At 40.8% G+C, this 20,803-nt stretch overlaps 1 protein-coding gene across 2 annotated transcripts in view; it reads right to left on the bottom strand.

Moving 5' to 3' along the window:
- Positions 1-20,803, bottom strand: part of capzb (capping actin protein of muscle Z-line subunit beta) — a 110,261-nt gene that overhangs the window by 75,868 nt on the left and 13,590 nt on the right. For both annotated transcript variants that reach the window (XM_078238935.1, XM_078238936.1), the window contains exon 2: positions 8,523-8,612. In XM_078238935.1, the coding sequence (XP_078095061.1) occupies positions 8,523-8,612 (90 nt within the window). The remainder of the gene's footprint in view (positions 1-8,522; positions 8,613-20,803) is intronic.

Here is a 20,803-nt window from a genome sequence, read left to right as displayed (position 1 = left end):
TAACGACTCCATACGTATGCAATCATAAACAGGTACCAAATATTTCTTTATGTATTGCACACAAACATTTATTTCAAGTTGACAAGTCACAATTTAGTCCCAGAGGTCAAAGTACTTCAGAGCAATTTTAAAAGATATTGTGCAAGAGACAGTTTTTACTTTCCACATCCATACTGGAATTAATAGCAAAGCAATTATGTAGCACTGCAATGCACAATATTTGGAGGCTAATACTTCAATAATTAGAAAGCATTCTCAAGAACATTTTACCTCAACAGGACTGACATTTTTAATGAGCTATAATTGCTAGGACTGCAGTCATAGAAAAACAGCAACAGATGTGCTAAATCCTGGATTGTAAATCAACTTCTTAATGAAAACAGTGAGTGTTTGTGAGGGACTATGACATAGACAAAAAATGTACACACTATTTACCATAGTGAGAAAAATAATTGCCACTTTTTAATTCTCTATTAAATATTTCAACAGTCATATTCACACCAGTGACTAATCAGAGCCTAACAATGCAACCAGTATTGTAAAGTGCCACTAATTTTAACTTAAGAAAATGTTTCTGAGTGGCCAGATGTTGCATGAATGGATGATGATCACTTAATGAATCAGCACCTATAGAGCACAAGTAAAAGTTGTAGAAAACACACAAACTAATCAAGCCCTTTCATTTCTCCACAGACTTTGAATAGAAATAATCTACAGCGTCACAGAACAGTCCAGGAAGATCAACAAAGCTCCCAAAACCACCTGGAGAATTGAAGGGCATCGGACAGCCACAGGAAGCTGGTTCACTGTGTGCAAACAGCAGCTGCTCTTGATTAGGAGGATGTACTAGCAAAAGTACTGCAAGAAATCAGAAGAGTTAAATCCTCATCATTTTTGACTGACCAGCCATCCACAACTTCAAGATCCATATGGATGCAATTCACTTAGCGGCAGAAACACTGGATTACAAGAAATGGTTCATAAGCAGAGAGTTCTTGGCATTATTACACAACTTAGTGTGCACTGGGCACAAATCAGAGGAACAAAATGATGGCAATCCCACCAAGTCATGGTTTTGGAACGTTGCCAACTGTAGGCTCCAATATCCAATAAGATATTCAACTTACGCATATTATTCCTGTCAAGAGAATTTAGATTTAGGCATGCAATCAACATCCAAGGATCATTTAGCAATACGGAGGATATTTAAAGTGATGGTACAAGGATTGAGTTTTCAAAATCACCAGCATAGTTCCCTGAAACACCACATGGGTGTACAGCTAGCCAGACACAGGCGAGATTCAATTAGATAACACAAGCATCTGTGTGCTTTAACCAGATTTGGGGAATAGCAAGTTGGAAATGTTCCTCAGGCAGAAAACAATTTTTTACACAGCTATTGAAAACCTCTAACTTGCGAAATGTTTATGATGTCAGGGGGACTAGCTAGGGTAAATGCAATGGGATTATGGGGCCTGGGTTGGATTGTAGTCGGTGCAGACTCGATGGACCGAATTGCCTCCTTATGCACTGTAGGATTCTATGATCTATGTTTCATCATAGTGGGATATTTCTAAAAGCAGCATTAGATAAAGGGCACCCATGAGCTTTGTAAAAGAAAAATTATAGTTTCTAGAAAACGTTGCTGCTAAAATTCAATTTGATTGCTTATCCTCCGAATGCAAAATGGGTATTTTACTGGGGAGCGGCACAGTGGCACAGTGGCTAGCACTGCTGCCTGACAATACCAGGGACCCAGGTTCAATTCCAGCCTCGGGTCACTGTCTGTGTGGAGTCTGCACGTTCCCTCCGTATCTGTGTGGGTTTCCTCTGGGTACTCCGGTTTCCCCCCCACAGTCCAAAGATGTGGTCAGGTTGATTGGTCATGCTAAATTGATCTTAGTATCTGGGGATTAGCAGAGTAAATATGTGGGGTTGCGGGAATAGGGCCTGGGTAGAATTGTGGTCAGTGCAGACTCGATGGGCCAAATGGCCTCCTTCTGCACTGTAGGGATACTATGATTCCTGTGAATGTAGGATTTGGGAGCAGTAGGCCATTCAGTCCTTCAAGCCTATTCCATCATTCAATAAGATCATGGCTGATCCGGTTGTGATCTTAACTCCACTTTCCTCTCTGTCCCCCATAATCACTGATTCATAGAACATAGAACAGTACAGCACAGAACAGGCCCTTCGGCCCACGATGTTGTGCCGAGCTTTATCTGAAACCAAGATCAAGCTATCCCACTCCCGATCATCCTGGTGTGCTCCATGTGCCTATCCAATAACCGCTTAAATGTTCCTAAAGTGTCTGACTCCACTATCACTGCAGGCAGTCCATTCCACACCCCAACCACTCTCTGCGTAAAGAACCTACCTCTGATATCCTTCCTGTATCTCCCACCACGAACCCCATAGTTATGCCCCCTTGTAATAGCTCCATCCACCCGAGGAAATAGTCTTTGAACGTTCACTCTATCTATCCCCTTCATCATTTTATAAACCTCTATTAAGTCTCCCCTCAGCCTCCTCCGCTCCAGAGAGAACAGCCCTAGCTCCCTCAACCTTTCCTCATAAGACCTACCCTCCAAACCAGGCAGCATCCTGGTAAATCTCCTCTGCACTCTTTCCAGCGCTTCCACATCCTTCTTATAGTGAGGTGTCTATCACAAACCTAACTCTGACACAGCCCCCACTGCTTTCTGGGAGAAAAGAATTACTAACAACCTGAGGGAAAACATTAATCCTCATCTCTATCTCAAAAGAGAGAACTCTTACTCTTAAACTGCGCCCCCTAGTTCTAGTCTCTAAATCGAGCCATATTCAATTTACAATAGTTGAAATTTAACAAAATCATCTTACAAACTGTTGAGACTCAATAATAAGAGGCACAATTTAACTCATTCTGAATAGCCCTCAGCAGCACAGAATGAGCTGAACATGCATTAGCTGAGAGCACTGCCCATTCACTCCAAGGAACCCCAAGGAGGAAGATATTTACCTAAATTTGCTAACCACCAGGGCTATTCAGCTCCTCTGCTGGCGATGCAAGTTTGCAGATGCAAACATTCAAGAACTTTTAATCAGCTTGAGAGGTACCACTCTGCAACAGAATGTCATTGCCACTGCTGCTAAGATACTCGCAGCATTTGATCAAGTAGCAACTGCTTGACATTTCTAATAATGTAATATGGCTGAGTTCCTTGTGCCTTTATGGGTGATTGAGTCTGTTCATAGCAGCTGTTCCTTTCCTAGCCAGACTTCTGGTGCAAGGCATGTGGTGTCCTAGTTTCTGTGGGTCAGAGGTACTGCAGCCTGCCAAGTGTCTATTGCAGTAGTGTACAAATATACTGGTAAACCAAGACAGAATACCCATATATGTGTCTATGAAGCCAGTACGATTTGTTGTAATTCTGTGGTTGATTTTCTAAAAACAAAAAAAAATCCACAGCTACATGCAAGCAATTATCACCTCATTAAATCATAGCTGTGGTGTCAAATTCCATTATTACCCACCATTAACTGCTAGCATGTTATTATAATGGTTAAGTGCTAGGAAACAAGGATAGTCCATAGCTGATTTTTAAGAATCCGAATTGTCATTTCTCTTTTGCCTTCTCACTAATTCATGCCTGTATAACTGATGCATGCTGCCGAAGGTAGTTGCTCCAACTTTTGCCATCACTGTGACCCATTCAGCTAGCTTGGATCTAACATAACCGCAAAAGGAGCCACATCTACAATCTGGAGAATGGCACCAAATATTAACTTCCTCCACTATCACCCACCAACTCAAATACCCTCTTTCCTACTACACCCCATCTCTCAATCATTTCTTACCTCCTCTCCTTCAAATATTGGTTCTATTAACCCCATCTTGTCCAATAGGGAGCATGGACTTGTCACAGACATGACAGTAGTAACACTGTCTTTGCCGCATACTCTAATTTTACCAGAAAACAAACTCAGTGCAGATAAATCCTACATTACACAAACATCCAGCGCTGTTGGGTGCCCTACGCCGGTCATTCTCTTTCAATAAAGTTTTGAGTTCCTCTATGAATTTCCTGGATAAAGTACGAGTGTAGCCTTGACACAACTGCTCTTCGGAACTCCGTGTATTATCCCCTCCATCTTGCCACCTTCTTTAAAAGGATTAAATTAACAAATATAACATTAAAGAGATGGCACCAAAATCATCCAATGGACAATGCACACAAATTGTCATGTGTCTAAACCACAAACCTTATTCAAATAGAAGTAAAATTTCATGGATTTGAATCAGAGAATCCCTACATTACATAAGGAGGCCATTCAGCCCACTGAGCCTGCACCAACAACAATCCTACCCAGGCCCTATCCCCGTAATCCACATATTTACCCTGCTAATCCCCCGACACTAAAGGGCAATATTTTAGCACGGCCAATCAACCTAACCCGCACACCTCTGGATTGTTTAGTTACTTTGTTTACTGAATTGTTACTGGCATGAAAATGAATATTAAGTGACTGTTCTGATTACATGTTTGATTAAACAAAAGCTTTAGGTCATCTTCTATAAACCAAAGTAGTGAATGTTAGGACTATCAACGGACTAGTTCTGAGCTATGTTTTGTAACTAGATTAGTTATGCAAATCACCATATGGAATTCACAATAAAAGGTAGAGATCTTCCTGATCTGGTGTTTGTGACAATCAAATTATTTTGATCTTGCTGGTATGTATTGCACAAAGCACCAACATATTACCTACAATAGGTATATGATTCCTTTGTACTCTGAATGCAAATGGTTTACATATCAAACAGTATAATCAGCCAGTTTCATGGGTGAATAGAAATCATTTGAATACATTTCCCATTTAAGAACTTTGCAAAATACCTCCTAAGTACTCCAACTCCACCAAGCTGCCACAACTTCAACTTCTGCAGCCAGGATTTTATTGTAATCAATGCACTAACTGCGAGCAGTTGGTCTTTAAGTAGTATCTGCGCCTTGGTCTGGGTTAGAATAGTGCTTCTTTTTGCGACTGGAACTTCATCTCTTTCTAAACTCAAGGTTAGAAAGCCTGTGTCAAACTCATGAAACTTATACCCTCATTCTTGTCTAAAAATCCCTCAACCTCATCCCATCTCATCTGGTGTGCATACTCTGGTCTTACATCTGCTTCTTCTCCATTTACCTGATTGATGGCAAAGCTTTAAGCTGCCAAGACTTGTTCTCTGTAACAACCTAATGAAACCTTTCTACTTCTTCATCCAGTTTTAAAAACCTTTGTAAAACTACCTTTCATACCAAGCTCAGTCACCCCACTTAATCTCTCCCTTGGTGTCTCAATGTCCATTGCAATATGTAACCCTGTTGTAAAGTACTTTGGAAGATTTATGTTAAAGATGCTGTGACAAATCCATGCTTTTGTAGTAAGCTTAGCCTTCCAGGTTCTAAAATTGATTATTCAAAACCTAAAAGGCTGAACAAACTTCAAAATTCTTCAATCGTGCTAAAAGCCTTGCTGTGAACATGTCACCAGAAAGGATCCTGACATTTAGGGTGGAATTTAATCCACCTGTTGTAGTGGAAAGTATGGCAGCCATACCCACTAAATCACAAAGGAGGCTGCACATTAATTGCCAATGCTAGGAAAGTCACCCACGATCAAGTTGATGGCAGTTAGGGGCGGATGCATGCAACTCACCCGCTTGGGCCTGGGATGTCTATTAGGCCCACTGACAAGCCACTTGACACCAATATCCCTGAGGTCATTGGAATTCACTGATGGTTCAAGGATTAAATGGGACTTGTACAACACTTGCATGCCTCCATAAGGCTGGCCAACAGCGTGTAGCTGTGTGTGCAGGTGGTGGTGGAGGTGAGGGTGGGGAGTGCCATCTCCTTATTGAGATGCACAGTGACCAGTTGAGGGACAATGGAAAGGGGACGGAGGACGTGCTGAAAGTCAACCCCTCCCTCCCCAAACACCTCATCCTGTCCAACAACCCCCAACCCACCCCATTGACCTGTGTCCAGGGATTCAGCGGTGATCCCTGGTCAGGGCAAAGGCTGAGTAGTTTTGCCGGGCCTCCCTCACAGAAGTGATGAGGGGGTTTCCCTTGATTCAGCAACTGACTGACAAGTCACCCATCACCTAGATTAAATCCGGGCTTTGTACAGATCTTAACTGTAAATTGGCATGGACCATGGAAAGACCGTCACAATCATCTCAGGGGAGATGGTGGTGACGTGGTATTGTCACTGGACTAGTAATCCAGAAGCCAGGCTAATGTCCTGGGGACAAGGGTTCAAATCCCCCCATATCAGCTGGTGGAATTTAAAATTCATAATGAAATCTGGAATTGAAAACTAATTTGTAATGGTGTCCATGAAATATTATTGATTGTTGTGGGTTTCCTCTGGGTGCTCCGGTTTCCTCCCACAGTTTACAAATGCTCTTTAGTGATAGAAATCTGTCATCCTTACTTGATGCGAGTCAGATCCACAGTATTTTAACTGCCCTCTGAAAAATCTTAGCAAGCCACTCAGCTCAAGGGCAATTGTCAACATTGCCCACATCCCATTAAAGAATTAAAAAAAACTTTTAAAAAACATCTTGATAGGCCAAAAATGGCAAGGCCAATCTAGACTTCTGCTATCATGTGTGTGAAAATGTGTTTCTGATTTACTCCCAAATCATCAAGCTGTAACTTTAAGATTATGCATCAGGTTCTGGATTCCTCCAATAGGGGAAGTAATTTCTTTGTATCTGTACCTCTCTTTTGCTCATTATTTTCATAAGTCCATTAGTTCACCACTCAACCTTTTAAACTCAAGGGACTATGAAACAATTTTATGCAACCTGTCCTCAAACACTGCCCTTCAAGCACATGCATCATGTTGTGGCATTTGCATTATACTGCTTCTGAGACCAATGCATCATTCCTGAAGTTCTCTGCCCAAACTGAACACAGTACACTCGATGGTGCCTGAGTCTCTACTATCAGTTCCTCACTCTTGAATTCTAACCCCCTCGTGATGAAGGGCAACATTCCATTAGCTGTTTTTATTATTAACTGTAGTAATATTTTTAAAGTTTATTTATTAGTCACAAGTAAGGCTTACATTAACACTGCAATGAAGTTACTGTGAAATTCCCTTAGTCGCCACATTCCGGCACCTATTTAGGTCAATGCACCTAACCAGACTGTGGGAGGAAACCGAAGCACCCAGAGGAAACCCACACAGACACGGGGAGGACGTGCAAACTCCACACAGACTGTGACCCAAGCCGAGAATCAAACCCGGGTCCCTGGCGCTGTGAGGCAGCAATGCTAACCACTGTGCCTCTCTGGACTACAATAGTCACACAGGGCTATTGACTGTAGCAGGACTACAGTAGTCGCACAGCTACTGATAACAGGAGAAAAAGTATAAAGATTCCAACAAAAGCAAAGATCTGGCACAGAGCCAAGTGGAGGAGGGTCATTTTTCTGGGTTGAAATTACCTTTGAAATAATGTGCATGAAGATGACAGATTATCCTAGATATGAAAAATCAAAAGTATTTGGGTTATTTTATCCTGAAGTTACAACTTGATGAAACACAGATGAATGGGTTTTCATAACTGTTCTTGTAAAGCCCTTTAAAATGAAACGGAACCTTTGAAAAGTTGATACATGTACAATGATTAAGAAAAACAAGGATTTCACAACAGATACAATTCAATCCAGTGGCGAGCAAACAAAAGAAAATATTTTAAGGCACCCTAAATGAAAATGAGTTGAATATTAATACCAACATAAACCACTGCAGAATAAAATGAAATTAAAAATGGAGGACTCAAAACAGGAAAAGGTTATTTCTGCATCACTGACCAATTAATGATGGCATCTAGCTCCAGTGCTACAATTAGTTTCTGATCATATCAAGTGTGAAAACAGAACTCTTGACTCAGTATCATGTTTGGAAATCAAGCAGTTGGACATTATAGTGGCAATTAGGCAGGAGAAAGCAAGATTGTTCTAATCTGATGTTTGGAAAACTGGATTACTGTTTAAACAAATTACAGTGAATGTGATGACACCAGGTTAAATATACCAATTTCTAGAAAATAAAAGTTTGAATAAGCGTTGCAATAAAGCTGCTTATAAATAAAAATACTGCACAAAATGTTGGAACACAAGTAAACATGCAGCAGATTAGATTTTATTATGGCTGCCAAATCTGGCAAGTTTATTTTGGCATACAAAACAGAAACACACAGGTTAGTCAATACCTTTAAAAATAGAATGAAGAATCCAGATCCAAAGTTACCTGTCATAACTTGCCGTTCTTCCCCTTCCCCCACCTCCCCGCCCCCAACCAGAGATGCTGACAGACCTGTTGTGTATCTGTTTTTATTTCACCCGCATCTGAAGTTCTTCTTTCTTATTTAACATTGACTATTTGCTGGCTGTGCAAGGCGCACATGGTAGGAACTGGCATTACTAAGCCCAAATCAAGTGGTCGATATTTTCAAACAGTACTTACCAAATCAATCAGATCACTGAGGTTCTTCTCAATTTGCTGAGGAGGAAGGCGCCTCATCAAATCCAAGGCACAATCCAGTTGTTGTTCAGTCTAGGGAAAAGGATGAGATAATGTCAATGATATTGAAATCTGCATTTATGCTGCAAAATATGGAACAAAAGAAAAACAATTATTTGCCCACCAAGTTCAAACTGTCCAAGCCTGCTCAATGGCCTAGTGGTATTATCGCTGGACTCTTCATTTAGAAACTCAACTAAGGTTCTGGGGATCCAGATTCAAATCCTAGCACAGCAGATGGTGGAATTTGAATTCAATAAAAAATATCTGGAATTAAGAATCCACTGATGACCATGAAATCATTGTCAATTGTTGGAAAAACCCATCTGGTTCACAAATGTCTTTTAGGGAAGGAAATCTGCCGTCCTTACCTGGTCTGGCCTACATGCGACTCCAGAGCCACAGCAATGTGGTTGACTCTCAACTGCCCTCGGAAACTAGGGATGGGCAATAAATACTGGCCAGCCAGTGACGCCCATGTCCCACGAATCAATAAAACAATCTGCTACAGTGGGGCAACTAACCATAAGCAAAACTCTTAAGACAGAGGTCCAAAATTTCTCCATGGATATCAAAAGGTAAAATTGCAGGTTATTCAAGGCTTACAAACCTAATTGTAAATTCTGAACAATTCCATTCCACAGATAGATCATCCATTTTCATAACATTTTTGTAGATTGTTCTGCTATCACCTGTACCTATCCTTATAGCTCTCAATACAATCAAATATTCGTAATTATTCTTAACTAATCAATATAATGCTCCTTCAATATCACAAGGTGAAAAGCTGGAACTTCCTCCTTGACAGCACCGTCAGTGCAAACACACTGCAGGGACTGCAGCAGTTCAAGAAGACAGCTCACCATCTTTTCGAGGGCAATTATAGATGGGCAACAAATGCTGGCCAGCTCACATTCCATGAATGAATAATAAAAATAAAAATCACAGAAACACGACTGAATTGATACTATTTCAGTATGACTAATATTAAAATACTAATTCAATACTTCAAGGGCAGAAAGGATCATAAATGCTTTGAATGATTTTAATTTCTCTCTTGCCATATCTGTGGCCATGGTCATAGAAATGTAGACAATCCATAATTATGTAGTGAGAAATGCAACACAAAAGTAGGGAGATAAGATTAAACTGGGTGACGACAGACAAGAATGTCAGATGTGGCCAAGCTCTTCAAATGTCTAATCTGACATCAAGAGAGCATTTAGTGTCCCCATGGATTTGTCTTGGGCAAAATGTTTGGCAGATATTTTTTAGAAGATGTAAATGATACAGATAAAGGAAATGCAATAGGTGGAGTAAATACTGTGGATGAATGATCCACTTTCTGACTCCACAAAGCCACTCCAGCACACTCAAGGTACAAATCCAAAGTGCAGTGGAACATTTTCCACTTGCCTCGATGGGTGCAGCAACTGCATGCGAGAATGTTAACACCATCCAAAACAAAGCAGTCTACTTAATCGATAGCCCACACAAAGCATAAAGATCCAAGTCCATTCCCTCCATCAATGGCGCATCATGGCTGCAGTGTGTACCATGTATAGCATATACTGGAACAATTTATCAAGTCTTCTTCCACAGCACCTCCCATATCTGCGGCTTCAATTGCCCAGGAGGACAAGGGCAACACGTGCATGGGAACATCAGCACCTTCAAGTTCCCCTTTAAATCACACACCATCCAGACCTGGACATATATTACTGTTCCTATATAATTGCAAGGTCAAAGTCCTGGATCTCAATACCCAATATCATTGTGCGAGCACCTTGATCGCCTGGACTCCAGAATGCAGCCCCCACCACCAACTACACAAAGGCAACGCGAGATGGGCAATAAATGCTGGCCTTGCTAGCAACTTCTATATCCCAAGAATATATATTTTTTAAAGTATAAATATAATTTCAGAAGGAGTTCAATAAGATATTCTTGTTACAAATGGCCTTTATAAGACAGTTACGTTTTAATTCAAGATGAAATGGTGTAGTTTGGAGGGCGGAGGAGGAAAAAATGGGACCTCCCAAAGGATTTGCCCGAAACATGTCTATGTGACCTCATACTGAGTCTGCCCAGAGACAAGCCCATGTGAGCTGGTTGCCATGGGGACAGGGCCCAGATCAAAGCCTACGAAAAGCACCTGGACAAGTTAACACCTGGACATAAAAAAGATAGCACTGGCCTTATTGCTGCCCTGGCTCTCAAGAGGCTGTCAGACCAAAGGTTTTGAGAAGACGACCCATAAACAGTGGCTGCTTTACCAGCAGAAGGAAAAGACTGCCTTTCGGTTAATCACCTAGTGGAAGACTGATGAGGACGTAACTTCTGTTTGAGGGAACAAGGAGTTAAAGACCACAGAATCATCAGAGGGCACCTTGCAACAGGAAATCCCCATTTGATTATGCTCAAAGAGTTGAATGAAGGGGTCTTTGTTTAAAAGGATTTTTGAAGATTCACCCTGGTGAAACAGGGAGAAGAGACCCTGTTAAAAGGTGAGACCAGCTTTGGCCTTTAATCACAATGCAGCATCTCTGCAGAGAGTGCAGTATAATGAATAAACATGGCATGGATGTTTCAGTTGTGTTAGGAAGTTACTTTTTCTGTACATCAGTGGCCAACTAAATAGTGTTTAGTCTACATTGATTTTAGTGTGTTTGTTACAGTAGAAGTCTTAAAACTTAATTTATGTGATCCTTCAAATCGGTCACTGGGAAATTCATATCTATTTTAAAGGTTGTTACAGGAATGGTGACATCATACAGGAAGCATATAAAAAAATGCAACGGCGTGGATAAAAAGTTGGTTAACTGACAGGAAGCAAAGTATCACTGGCTGTTGCTTAATTTGAAGAGTCAAAAATGGTATACCTTAGGAATAAGTGCTGGGTCCATTTTGCTTAAAGTATAAACAGATGATTCAGCACTGGGCATAGGAAGCACAATATCAAACTGTGCTGATAAAGATAGAAAATCTCAGGCCAACTAAAGACTGCAAAGACTTTAGGAGGATAAGATAGGTTAGCAGAAGGAGATAAAGATCGCAAATCCCAATTAAAACAAAGTATGACTATGTAATACATTTTGGAAGGAAAATAAACAATTCTTTTGTAAAAAATTATTTAATTTTCAGTTATTTTTGTTATGATAGGAGTCAAAAAATAGGCAATGATACCACAAAATTATTGTACAGAATCACGGCCTGAAATATTGGCATTATTTCACTGCATATTATAGAAATATAGCATATTTTGTACACACACCACAAAATTGCTACTTCTGCTCCCAGCATTGTCAAAAAACATAAGCTATAAGGATGCCACAAGGATAGACTCGCATATCAGAGTACTGCATCTAATGGTTCAGATTACAATAAGTGGCAATACGTTGTCTGTCAAAAAACTTTGCATTTGAGGCTTCAAAAGCAACTTAAAAACTGATTGAGCAGTGAACACAATCTCTGGAATGCTAAACGTGCTATGGCCTGTACTACAGCAATGACGCACACATGATCTGTTCCAGGTGTGCGACTGAATCTTGATCCCAACAGAAAAAGTGGATCATTTAGATAAACATAATTATTTAGGACATTCCGTGCTCTTTAAGTTGAGCCCTGGATTGAGCCAAATTGAAAAATGTAATGGATAATAACTGTCCTGAGGCATAGCTGTAGTTATCTAATTCATTTCCTGTCCCACAAAGTAATTTCATCCATAAATCCCATTATATTCCCTTTCCAAACAAACTTCAGCGGAATCTTTCATCAGGAAAAAGTACCAATGCAGACTGAACCATGCCCATGGACTATGAGGATTAATCAAAATCCACACAATATGTTTCCCAATAATCTTATTTATTTTATATATGTGGAAAAGTATGAAGCAAACATTTCAAGCAACTACATGAAAGCCAGGTGGGAGCAGAAGAAGTCACCGCTGGTTACCTGGAGATCAGCCTAGCTACTACATATATAACAAAACATTGCTTAGTAAACTGATAATGTAGTTAATGAAAAGTAAAGTTATAAGCCTATGTCCCAATTAAATATACTGCAGCTGGCAATTCATAATGTTTGCTGTGAACTGATACAAATCAGTAGACTAGGTCACAGAATAAAATCTTATACTGAATTGTGGCATAGTTGCTATGAATACCAAAATCAGGAAGCCTGTGGTAAACTGCTTTGTCTATGTGTACTAAATAGCCATATATAAACTTTGAAATAATCAATTTAAACAAATTAAGATCCAACTCCAAAAACTGCACTAGCTTACACAACTGCTGCCATTGTTGCAGCGAGAAAGCAGCATCAACCACAAGACTCTGAAAGGAAATCTTAAACCTAGATTCATGCCCGAGGGAAAGAAATATAGTCAAGACTTGCTTACACATGCAAAACAACGTGCAGTTTCTCAAGTTTAACTCTGTGCATTTTCCTTAACCTATTTCATATGCAGGACTCAGCAGCTGTTTCGCAGCATTACCAATTGAATTTTGCTCAAAACTATTCTGACAAATTTGCAAAACCATTTCAAGACTTGGACTTGCTGAACGTCCTGTTCTGAGTCACAAGCAGCAGTCACATCCTCTCCACAGTTTGCCGCAGGTGGCATTTTCTGCAGAACAAGTCTAAGTACAAGGCACCATTACACTCGAGTAATCACTCATACTATTATTTGGTCTAGAAATTGCACCTAGATTTTAAATATGTAGACATTTGCCACTTTTCCAGAGATTCAAACGATGTTGTGGATTGTAAAAACAACCAAGTTTTGATTTCTAACCACAAATGTTTCTCAAAGTCAATCACAATACCGGCGCAAACCTCCAGTATGGTTTAAATAGGCCTGCAGAAAACTATATTAGCCAAGATTGAACAATGCATAAAGAGCATTTCAAACAAATCAACAGGCCAATTGAAGCATGATCCTTAACCAAACAAGGGGGAAAAAATGCACTCATTAAATCTGCTCTTCTGAAAAGATCACAGCACAATGTCAAACAGCCATGAAATCTATAATTGTATCAGCAACATCTCAGCCTCCACCTTTAAATTCTTATTACCGTCTCAGAAACTGAACACGCACTTCAGATAAAGTACTAACTCAGGAATTTAACACCAAATGCATTTGAGTCAACCTTTTGCAGTTGAATTAAAAGCATTTTCTCCATTGAATTTTAGTCAGCACAATCAGGCTGTAGCAAATTACAACCACAAAAATCATGTAAAAAATTCTAACTTTAGTGGAGCAGTTTTAATAAGACTCAGCAAAACTAACAACAACATGGGAATTGGGAGGACTGCATTCGTACAAGTACAAATCCTCAGGTAGCAGCACTAAAGCAAAGCAATTCACCTATTGACTTTCTGCAGGTAGAAATTATGGAGAAGCGTCACAAAGGGACAATGAAGCCATTTATAGTAGTAAGCGAGAAGCCATGGAAAAATTGGGTGCTTCAAGACAGAATGGAGTGCATACAAATGAGTATATATAATCTTTTATTCATTCCCAGGATGTGGGTGTTGCTATTGTGCATCACTAACTCCCTTGTGGAGGTGGTGGTGAGCCACCTTCATGAACCAGTGCAGTTTCTAGGGCGAATGCACTCTCAGTGCTGTTAGGGAGGGATTTCCAGGAACTTGATCCAATAGCAACATATTTTCAAGACAGGATAGTGAGAGGGGGCAAATTCCAAGTGGTGGTGTTACCACATCCCTGCTGCTCTTGTCATTCTAGATTGTAAAGGTGTGGGTTTCGATGTCAAAAAAGCCTTGCAAGTTGCTGCAGTGCATCTTATAGGTGGCACACAATGCAGCGATGTCGGTGGAGGGAATACATGTTGAAAGTAGTCGGTTGGGTGCCTATCACGTGGGTTCTTTTGTCTCAGATGGCACTGAGTATCTTGTCGGCGCCATATTCACCCAGGCAAGTGGAGAGCATTCCACCATACTGCTGACTTCGGTCTTGTAAACAGTGGAAAAGCTCTGGGGAATCAGGAGGCAAGTCAGTCACTGCAAAATATCCAGCTTCTGGGCTGCTCTTGTTACCATATTGTGTGTGTGGCTGGTCCAGTTAACATAGAAACAAAGAAAATGTACAGCCAAGGAGGCCAGTCAACCTATCATGCCTGTGCCAGCTGAATAAATCATACACAAGCACCAATGGCCAACTTACTCTCTGGAAAAATTAGAGGGTATGTGGGCAATTTGTTTAAATGTGTAGCCCCTTTAAATTATTCTGTACAGCTGCACATGGTGGTGACTTAAAGGACTCCATCTTTATATGGCCTACGGGGAAACTTCTCAGTTGCTACACCTTCTGAGGGGGAAGATTGCTTCAGCTCTCAGTTTAACTGTTTATTGTTCACATTGTGAAGCTCATTATCTCACATGCGGTTTCACTGCCATTACCATAATCTCTCTTTTTCATGCCCAGATCTTCATCTCCCTCCTGCATTGCTTTTACTGCATTACTTCAAAAGTCCAGGTGTAGTTTTTAAATGGTAATTAGCTGAACTTTAAGAACAAGATGATCAATAATGAACTTTGAATTTCTTGATGCTTGTTGAGTATAGTTTTATGTCTACTGCCCTGTAAGCAGGATTCTCAGAATTCTCATTGGTGAAAAACGATAGCAGCAAAGCTGCGTTCCTATTTACATTTGGATTAAACAATTGCAGCTCACTCTCTTACACAATTATTTTCTGCCCTGCCCTAAAACAACAAATTGCTGGTCACTTGCTTTTTTCCTTCGATGAAGTTTTCTCATCTCTCCATTTCTTTTTCTGAAGGTCAGCTCCTGCTGATATTTCTGTGCAGTACCCCATCCAAGTGGAGCTAAACCCTAACCCAAACATGCTGCAGCAAGTTCTAATATTGTAATTGCTGCCGTGGCTGAGATCAAGACGACCAGCACAAGCCAAGAATTTGAACCTATCTGCATGCTCGTTACAAGCTCTGACGAACAGTCATCTCGACTCAAAACATTAGCTCTATTCTCTCCCAACAGATGCCGTCAGGCCTGCTGAGATTTTCCAGTATTTTGTGTTTTTGTACGCTTATTGCCTTCTTTACAAGAAAATGGTAGCATAGCAATTATGTTATTAGAACCACAATCCAGAGGCCAAATCAGATGCATCCAACCAGCAGAAAAAGATGTATAAAGCTGTTGGAATCGATAATTAGCAAAATGCAGTACTAAATCCAGAATTAGAGCCATGAACGTCTAGAAAAGGACATGGACTGGAAGGCGACTGCTATCAATGCTGGAATGAAGAACGCCTCGTCCAGAAGTAAACTGACCTGGTAACGCTCTCGCCTGTAATCCTTCAAAGGATGCAGATACATATGACAATTAAATAGATTGGGACCTGATATTCCCATTATTTGAGACCAGACAAATCTAAAATTACATCAACTGCCACAATCCCAGTGATATCACGTCTGCACACATTTATAAATATATATACACTAAACAGGCAGACAAGAATAATTGCTGCTGCCGACTATATCACTTCTGCTTCTACCCAAACTGAGATTTACTAATTTAGCAAGATTGCACAGTGAAACTGGACCATCCTTGTTCATACAGCTCTGATGTGGAAACATTATCTCTAAACCATTGCACCCTTCAAAGGCAAAGGTTTACACCTGTTGGGATTCTTGACCAGAAAGGATCTTGATTAAGAGTTGGTTCACCACTGACTGCTGCTGCAAAGTCCACACAAAATGATGAACCTTTCTTCTACTTCAGCTGCAATATCACAACATCTCCAGAACCTAACACAACACCCAAGATCAAAGATAGGCCACTTGGATAAAAGAGCAAGGGTCACTTCAGATATGAAACTGTACCACAATATAAGAAGCACAACCTGGAGGGGGATTGAAGTAAACTGAGAAGGAGCAACCCAAGATATTCACTTATTGAACAAGTTTACAATATCATAACATCCATTTCCAATCTTTCCTGAGTCTAGCCGTTGTTGAAACCCTCATACAAGATTTTATCTCAACACCACCCTATTGCTTTCCTTGCTGGCTGCCCAGCTTCTACTCTACATAAATCTTGAGTTCATCCAAAGCTTTGCTGACGCATCCCAACCTGTAAAGGTCCTGTTCAGCTATCATGTGATTAGCAACAAAGATTGGCTCCCAATCCACCAATGTTGGACTGGATGGGATTGATGTTCATAAGGAGGAGGTGTTAGCAATTCTGGAAAGGGTAAAAATAGATAAGTCCCCTGGGCCGGATGGGATTTATACTAGGATTCTCTGGGAGGCTAGAGAGGAGATTGCAGAGCCTTTGGCTTTGATCTTTGTGTCGTCATTGTCTACAGGAACAGTGCCAGAAAAATGGAGGATAGCAAATGTTGTCCCCTTGTTCAAGAAGGGGAGTAGGGACAACCCTGGTAATTATAGACCGGTGAGCATTACTTCTGTTGTGGGCAAAGTATTGGAAAGGATAAGAGATAGGATTTATAATCACCTAGAAAGGAATAATTTGATTAGGGATAGTCAGCACGGTTTTGTGAAGGGTAGGTCGTGCCTCACAAACCTTATTGAGTTCTTTGAGAAGGTGACCAAAGAGGTGGATGAGGGTAAAACGGTTGATGTGGTGTATATGGATTTCAGCAAAGCGTTTGATAAGGTTCCCCATGGTAAGCTTTTGCAGAATATACGGGCACATGGGATTGAGGGTGATTTAGTGGTTTGGATCAGGAATTGGCTAGCTGTAAGAAAACAGAGGGTGGTGGTTGATGGGAAATATTCATCCTGGAGTTCAGTTACTAGTGGTGTACCGCAAGGATCTGTTTTGGGGCCACTGCTGTTTGTCATTTTTATTAATGACCTGGATGAGGGCGTGGAAGGACGGATTAGTAAATTTGCGGATGACACTAAAGTCGGTGGAGTTGTAGACGGTGCGGAGGGAAGTGGCAGGTTACAGAGGGACATAGATATGCTGCAGAGTTGGGCTGAGAGTGGCAAATGGAGTTTAATGCGGAAAAGTTCGAGGTGATTCACTTTGGAAGGAGTAACAGGAATACAGAGTACTGGGCTAATGGTAAGATACTTGGTAGTGTGAATGAACAGAGGGATCTGGGTGTCCATGTGCATAGATCCCTGAAAGTTGGCACCCAAGTTGATAGGGTTGTTAAGAAGGCGTACGGTGTGTTTGCTTTTATTGGTAGAGGGATTGAGTTTCGGAGCCAGGAGGTCATGCTGCAACTGTACAAAACTCTGGTGCGGCCGCATTTGGAGTATTGTGTACAGTTCTGGTCGCCGTATTATAGGAAAGATGTGGAAGTGTTGGAAAGGGTGCAGAGGAGATTTACCAGGATGTTGCCTGGTATGGTGGGAAGGTCTTATGAGGAAAGGCTGAGGGACTTGAGGTTGTTTTCGTTAGAAAGAAGGTGGTTAAGAGGTGACTTAATAGAGGCATACAAGATGATCAGAGGATTAGATAGGGTGGATAGTGAGAGACTTTTTCCTCGGATGGTGATGGCTAGTACGAGGGGACATAGCTTTAAATTGAGGGGTGAGAGATATAAGACAGATGTTAGAGGTAGGTTCTTTACTCAGAGAGTAGTAAGAGCGTGGAATGCCCTGCCTGCAGCAGTAGTGGACTATTCAACATTAAGAGCATTCAAATGGTTATTGGATAAACATATGGATGATATTGGAATAGTGTAGGTCAGATGGGCTTTAGATTGGTTCCACGGTTGGCGCAACATCGAGGGCCGAAGGGCCTGTACTGCGCTGTAGTGTTCTATGTTCTAATTCCTCAAATTTAAAATTCTCATCCTAATGCTCAAATGGCTCTATGCCTTCACCCTTCTCAACTGTATAACCTCCTCCAGCATTACGTGGGCGGCACGGTGGCACAGTGCTGCCTCACAGCGGCTAGGACCCGGGTTCAATTCCCGCCTTGGGTCACTGTCTGTGTGGAGTTTGCATATTCTCCCTGTGTCTGCATGAGTTTCCTCTGGGGGCTCCATTTTCCTCCCACAGTCCAAAGATGTGCGGGTTAGGTGGATTGGCCATGCTAAATTGCCCCTTAATGTCAGGGGGATTAGCTAAGGTAAATGCATGGGGCAATGGGGACAGGGCTTGGGTGGGATTGTGGTTGGTGCAGGCTCGATGGGCCGAAAGGCCTCCTTCTGCACTATAGGATTCTATGATTACAATCGTCACTGAAGTCTGCGTTCCTCCACCTCCATCTTTGTGTGGCTCTCTAACATTCCCTTGGCACCACCTTTATGGCCGTACTTTTAGCTGTCTCAGTCCTGAACTCTGGAATTCCATCCATAAACCCCACCACCTCTCCAAATCGATCTCCTCCTTTAAAATGCTCCTGAAAACCTCTCTCTGATCAAGCATATGGTCACCTGCTGATGCCTCCTCATGCAGCCCAATGTCAGATAGAATACTCCTGTTAAGGGCCTCAAGAATTTCTACTACACAGAAGGCGTTATGTAAATGCAAGTTAAGACCTGCCCTATTCTGACAGTCTAATTACCTGATGAAAGATTAGAGATATATTTTAGCAGCCCCTTGGATAGCTGGGTCTCCTGGAACGGGGCTGCAAATATCCTACAGGTTTGAGGCCAAATCCATTCTTGCTTCACACAGCATACTGCATTTAATAACAAACTGTCAGAGTGCAGGAATTATAATAGATGTGAAACTTGAGTAAGTGTTTTTCTTGCTTCTTATTGAGACTAACATTCCTTGAAGGTGGTTTGGGGCAGGTAGCAGAAAAGGCTACAGCTATTCTTCCTACCAGTAGTGAAACCAAATCTATGTAAAAGATTGATAGCTTGCGAAATTGAGGTCACAAGTGTATCTTTTGTGCAAACATTGCAACTATACAGAATTTATGAAGTTGGCAGAAATTAAAAATCTAAGTTAAATGAGGAATTAAATCATACTAACCTTCTCACCAGTTCAAATATTTTGGAGTAAAAGCATGAAATGCTGCAACTGATTCATGTGTTTTCTTAGCCAGGCTAAATGTTTAAAAATTAAATCAAATTGTCACAGCTCCCCTGCTCAAACACAAATTCTAAGGAATCAGAAGCCATCATGCAGAGATCCCTGGAAAGTACATGGATCTGGTATGATTCCAGAGCACATCTCCCACAAATGCAGTATGGTAATATCTTTAAGCCTGTTATGAAAGACTGATATCACATCAACAGGTTGACTTCACCACAGGTGGAAAGAAAGCACATAGCTTTGTGACATATTGGGTGCAGTAATGCAGAAATGGCCTTTAATCCTGCCTAACACCATTCCTCCAGTGCAAATAAAAACTTGAACTTATGCCATCCTTATCTATAAAGCTTGGCACCAAATCATGCAATGTACCTATCCTCTGAGGGAGAACAACTCCTATTTACATTTTTAAACCTTGCTCTTTGAATAGCTTAACATTTTGGTGATGTTATTTTTTTTTAAATTGAGTGAAAACATCCCACAATGCGAGATTCCAGATAGAATACCAGAACACAGATCAGCCAAAATTCTAACTGCTCAAAGATCAAATTAATTTCAATTGAAATTTATCATATACATTGCCTGAAATTATTAGAGACTGCTACCAACTAAATATGAAGAATGGAGCCCACTGAAATACCGAACGGTTAAAAACGTGGATGCAGCCATCTATTTTGCAGAAGAGTTTCATTGAGTCCTGCGCCTAGGGGACTGCTATTCGCATCATTATACCATGTGGAAAGGAGTCTTTTTTTTTTCCTTGATAAATGTTTGAGCAGGGACTGCTGATAATTTCATACTTGCATCAAACTGGTGTTTCTATGAAGCATAATAATGATTAAAATGGAAATAAACTTGATAAAAATCAATGATCCATGATGCTCAAGTTTCTTCTGTATCAATTAGTCAGCAACACTTCCTCATATGAGATCATGAACACAACTTACGGCAAAAAGGATGTTCATATTATTTACAAGTTTTAGAATCAATCAGATATTAAAATATGCAGTTTAACCAATTCATGGATTGTGCATAACTCCCCGAATATAACATCCCAGATGAAGAACAAAATCAGTCTAATCCACGTTCACAAGATTTAGTCACGACTGCCAAGGAATGGGTGCACCACGAACAACAACTTGCATTTATATACCACCTTTAATGCAGACAACTTTAAGTTTAAAAAATTATGGCGCAGTATCCACTGGGTTATG

The sequence above is a fragment of the Mustelus asterias genome, chromosome 22 (genome assembly GCF_964213995.1).
Source record: "Mustelus asterias chromosome 22, sMusAst1.hap1.1, whole genome shotgun sequence".
In the NCBI taxonomy this organism is placed as follows: domain Eukaryota; kingdom Metazoa; phylum Chordata; class Chondrichthyes; order Carcharhiniformes; family Triakidae; genus Mustelus; species Mustelus asterias.
This window is presented reverse-complemented; position numbering and strand designations above follow the sequence as displayed.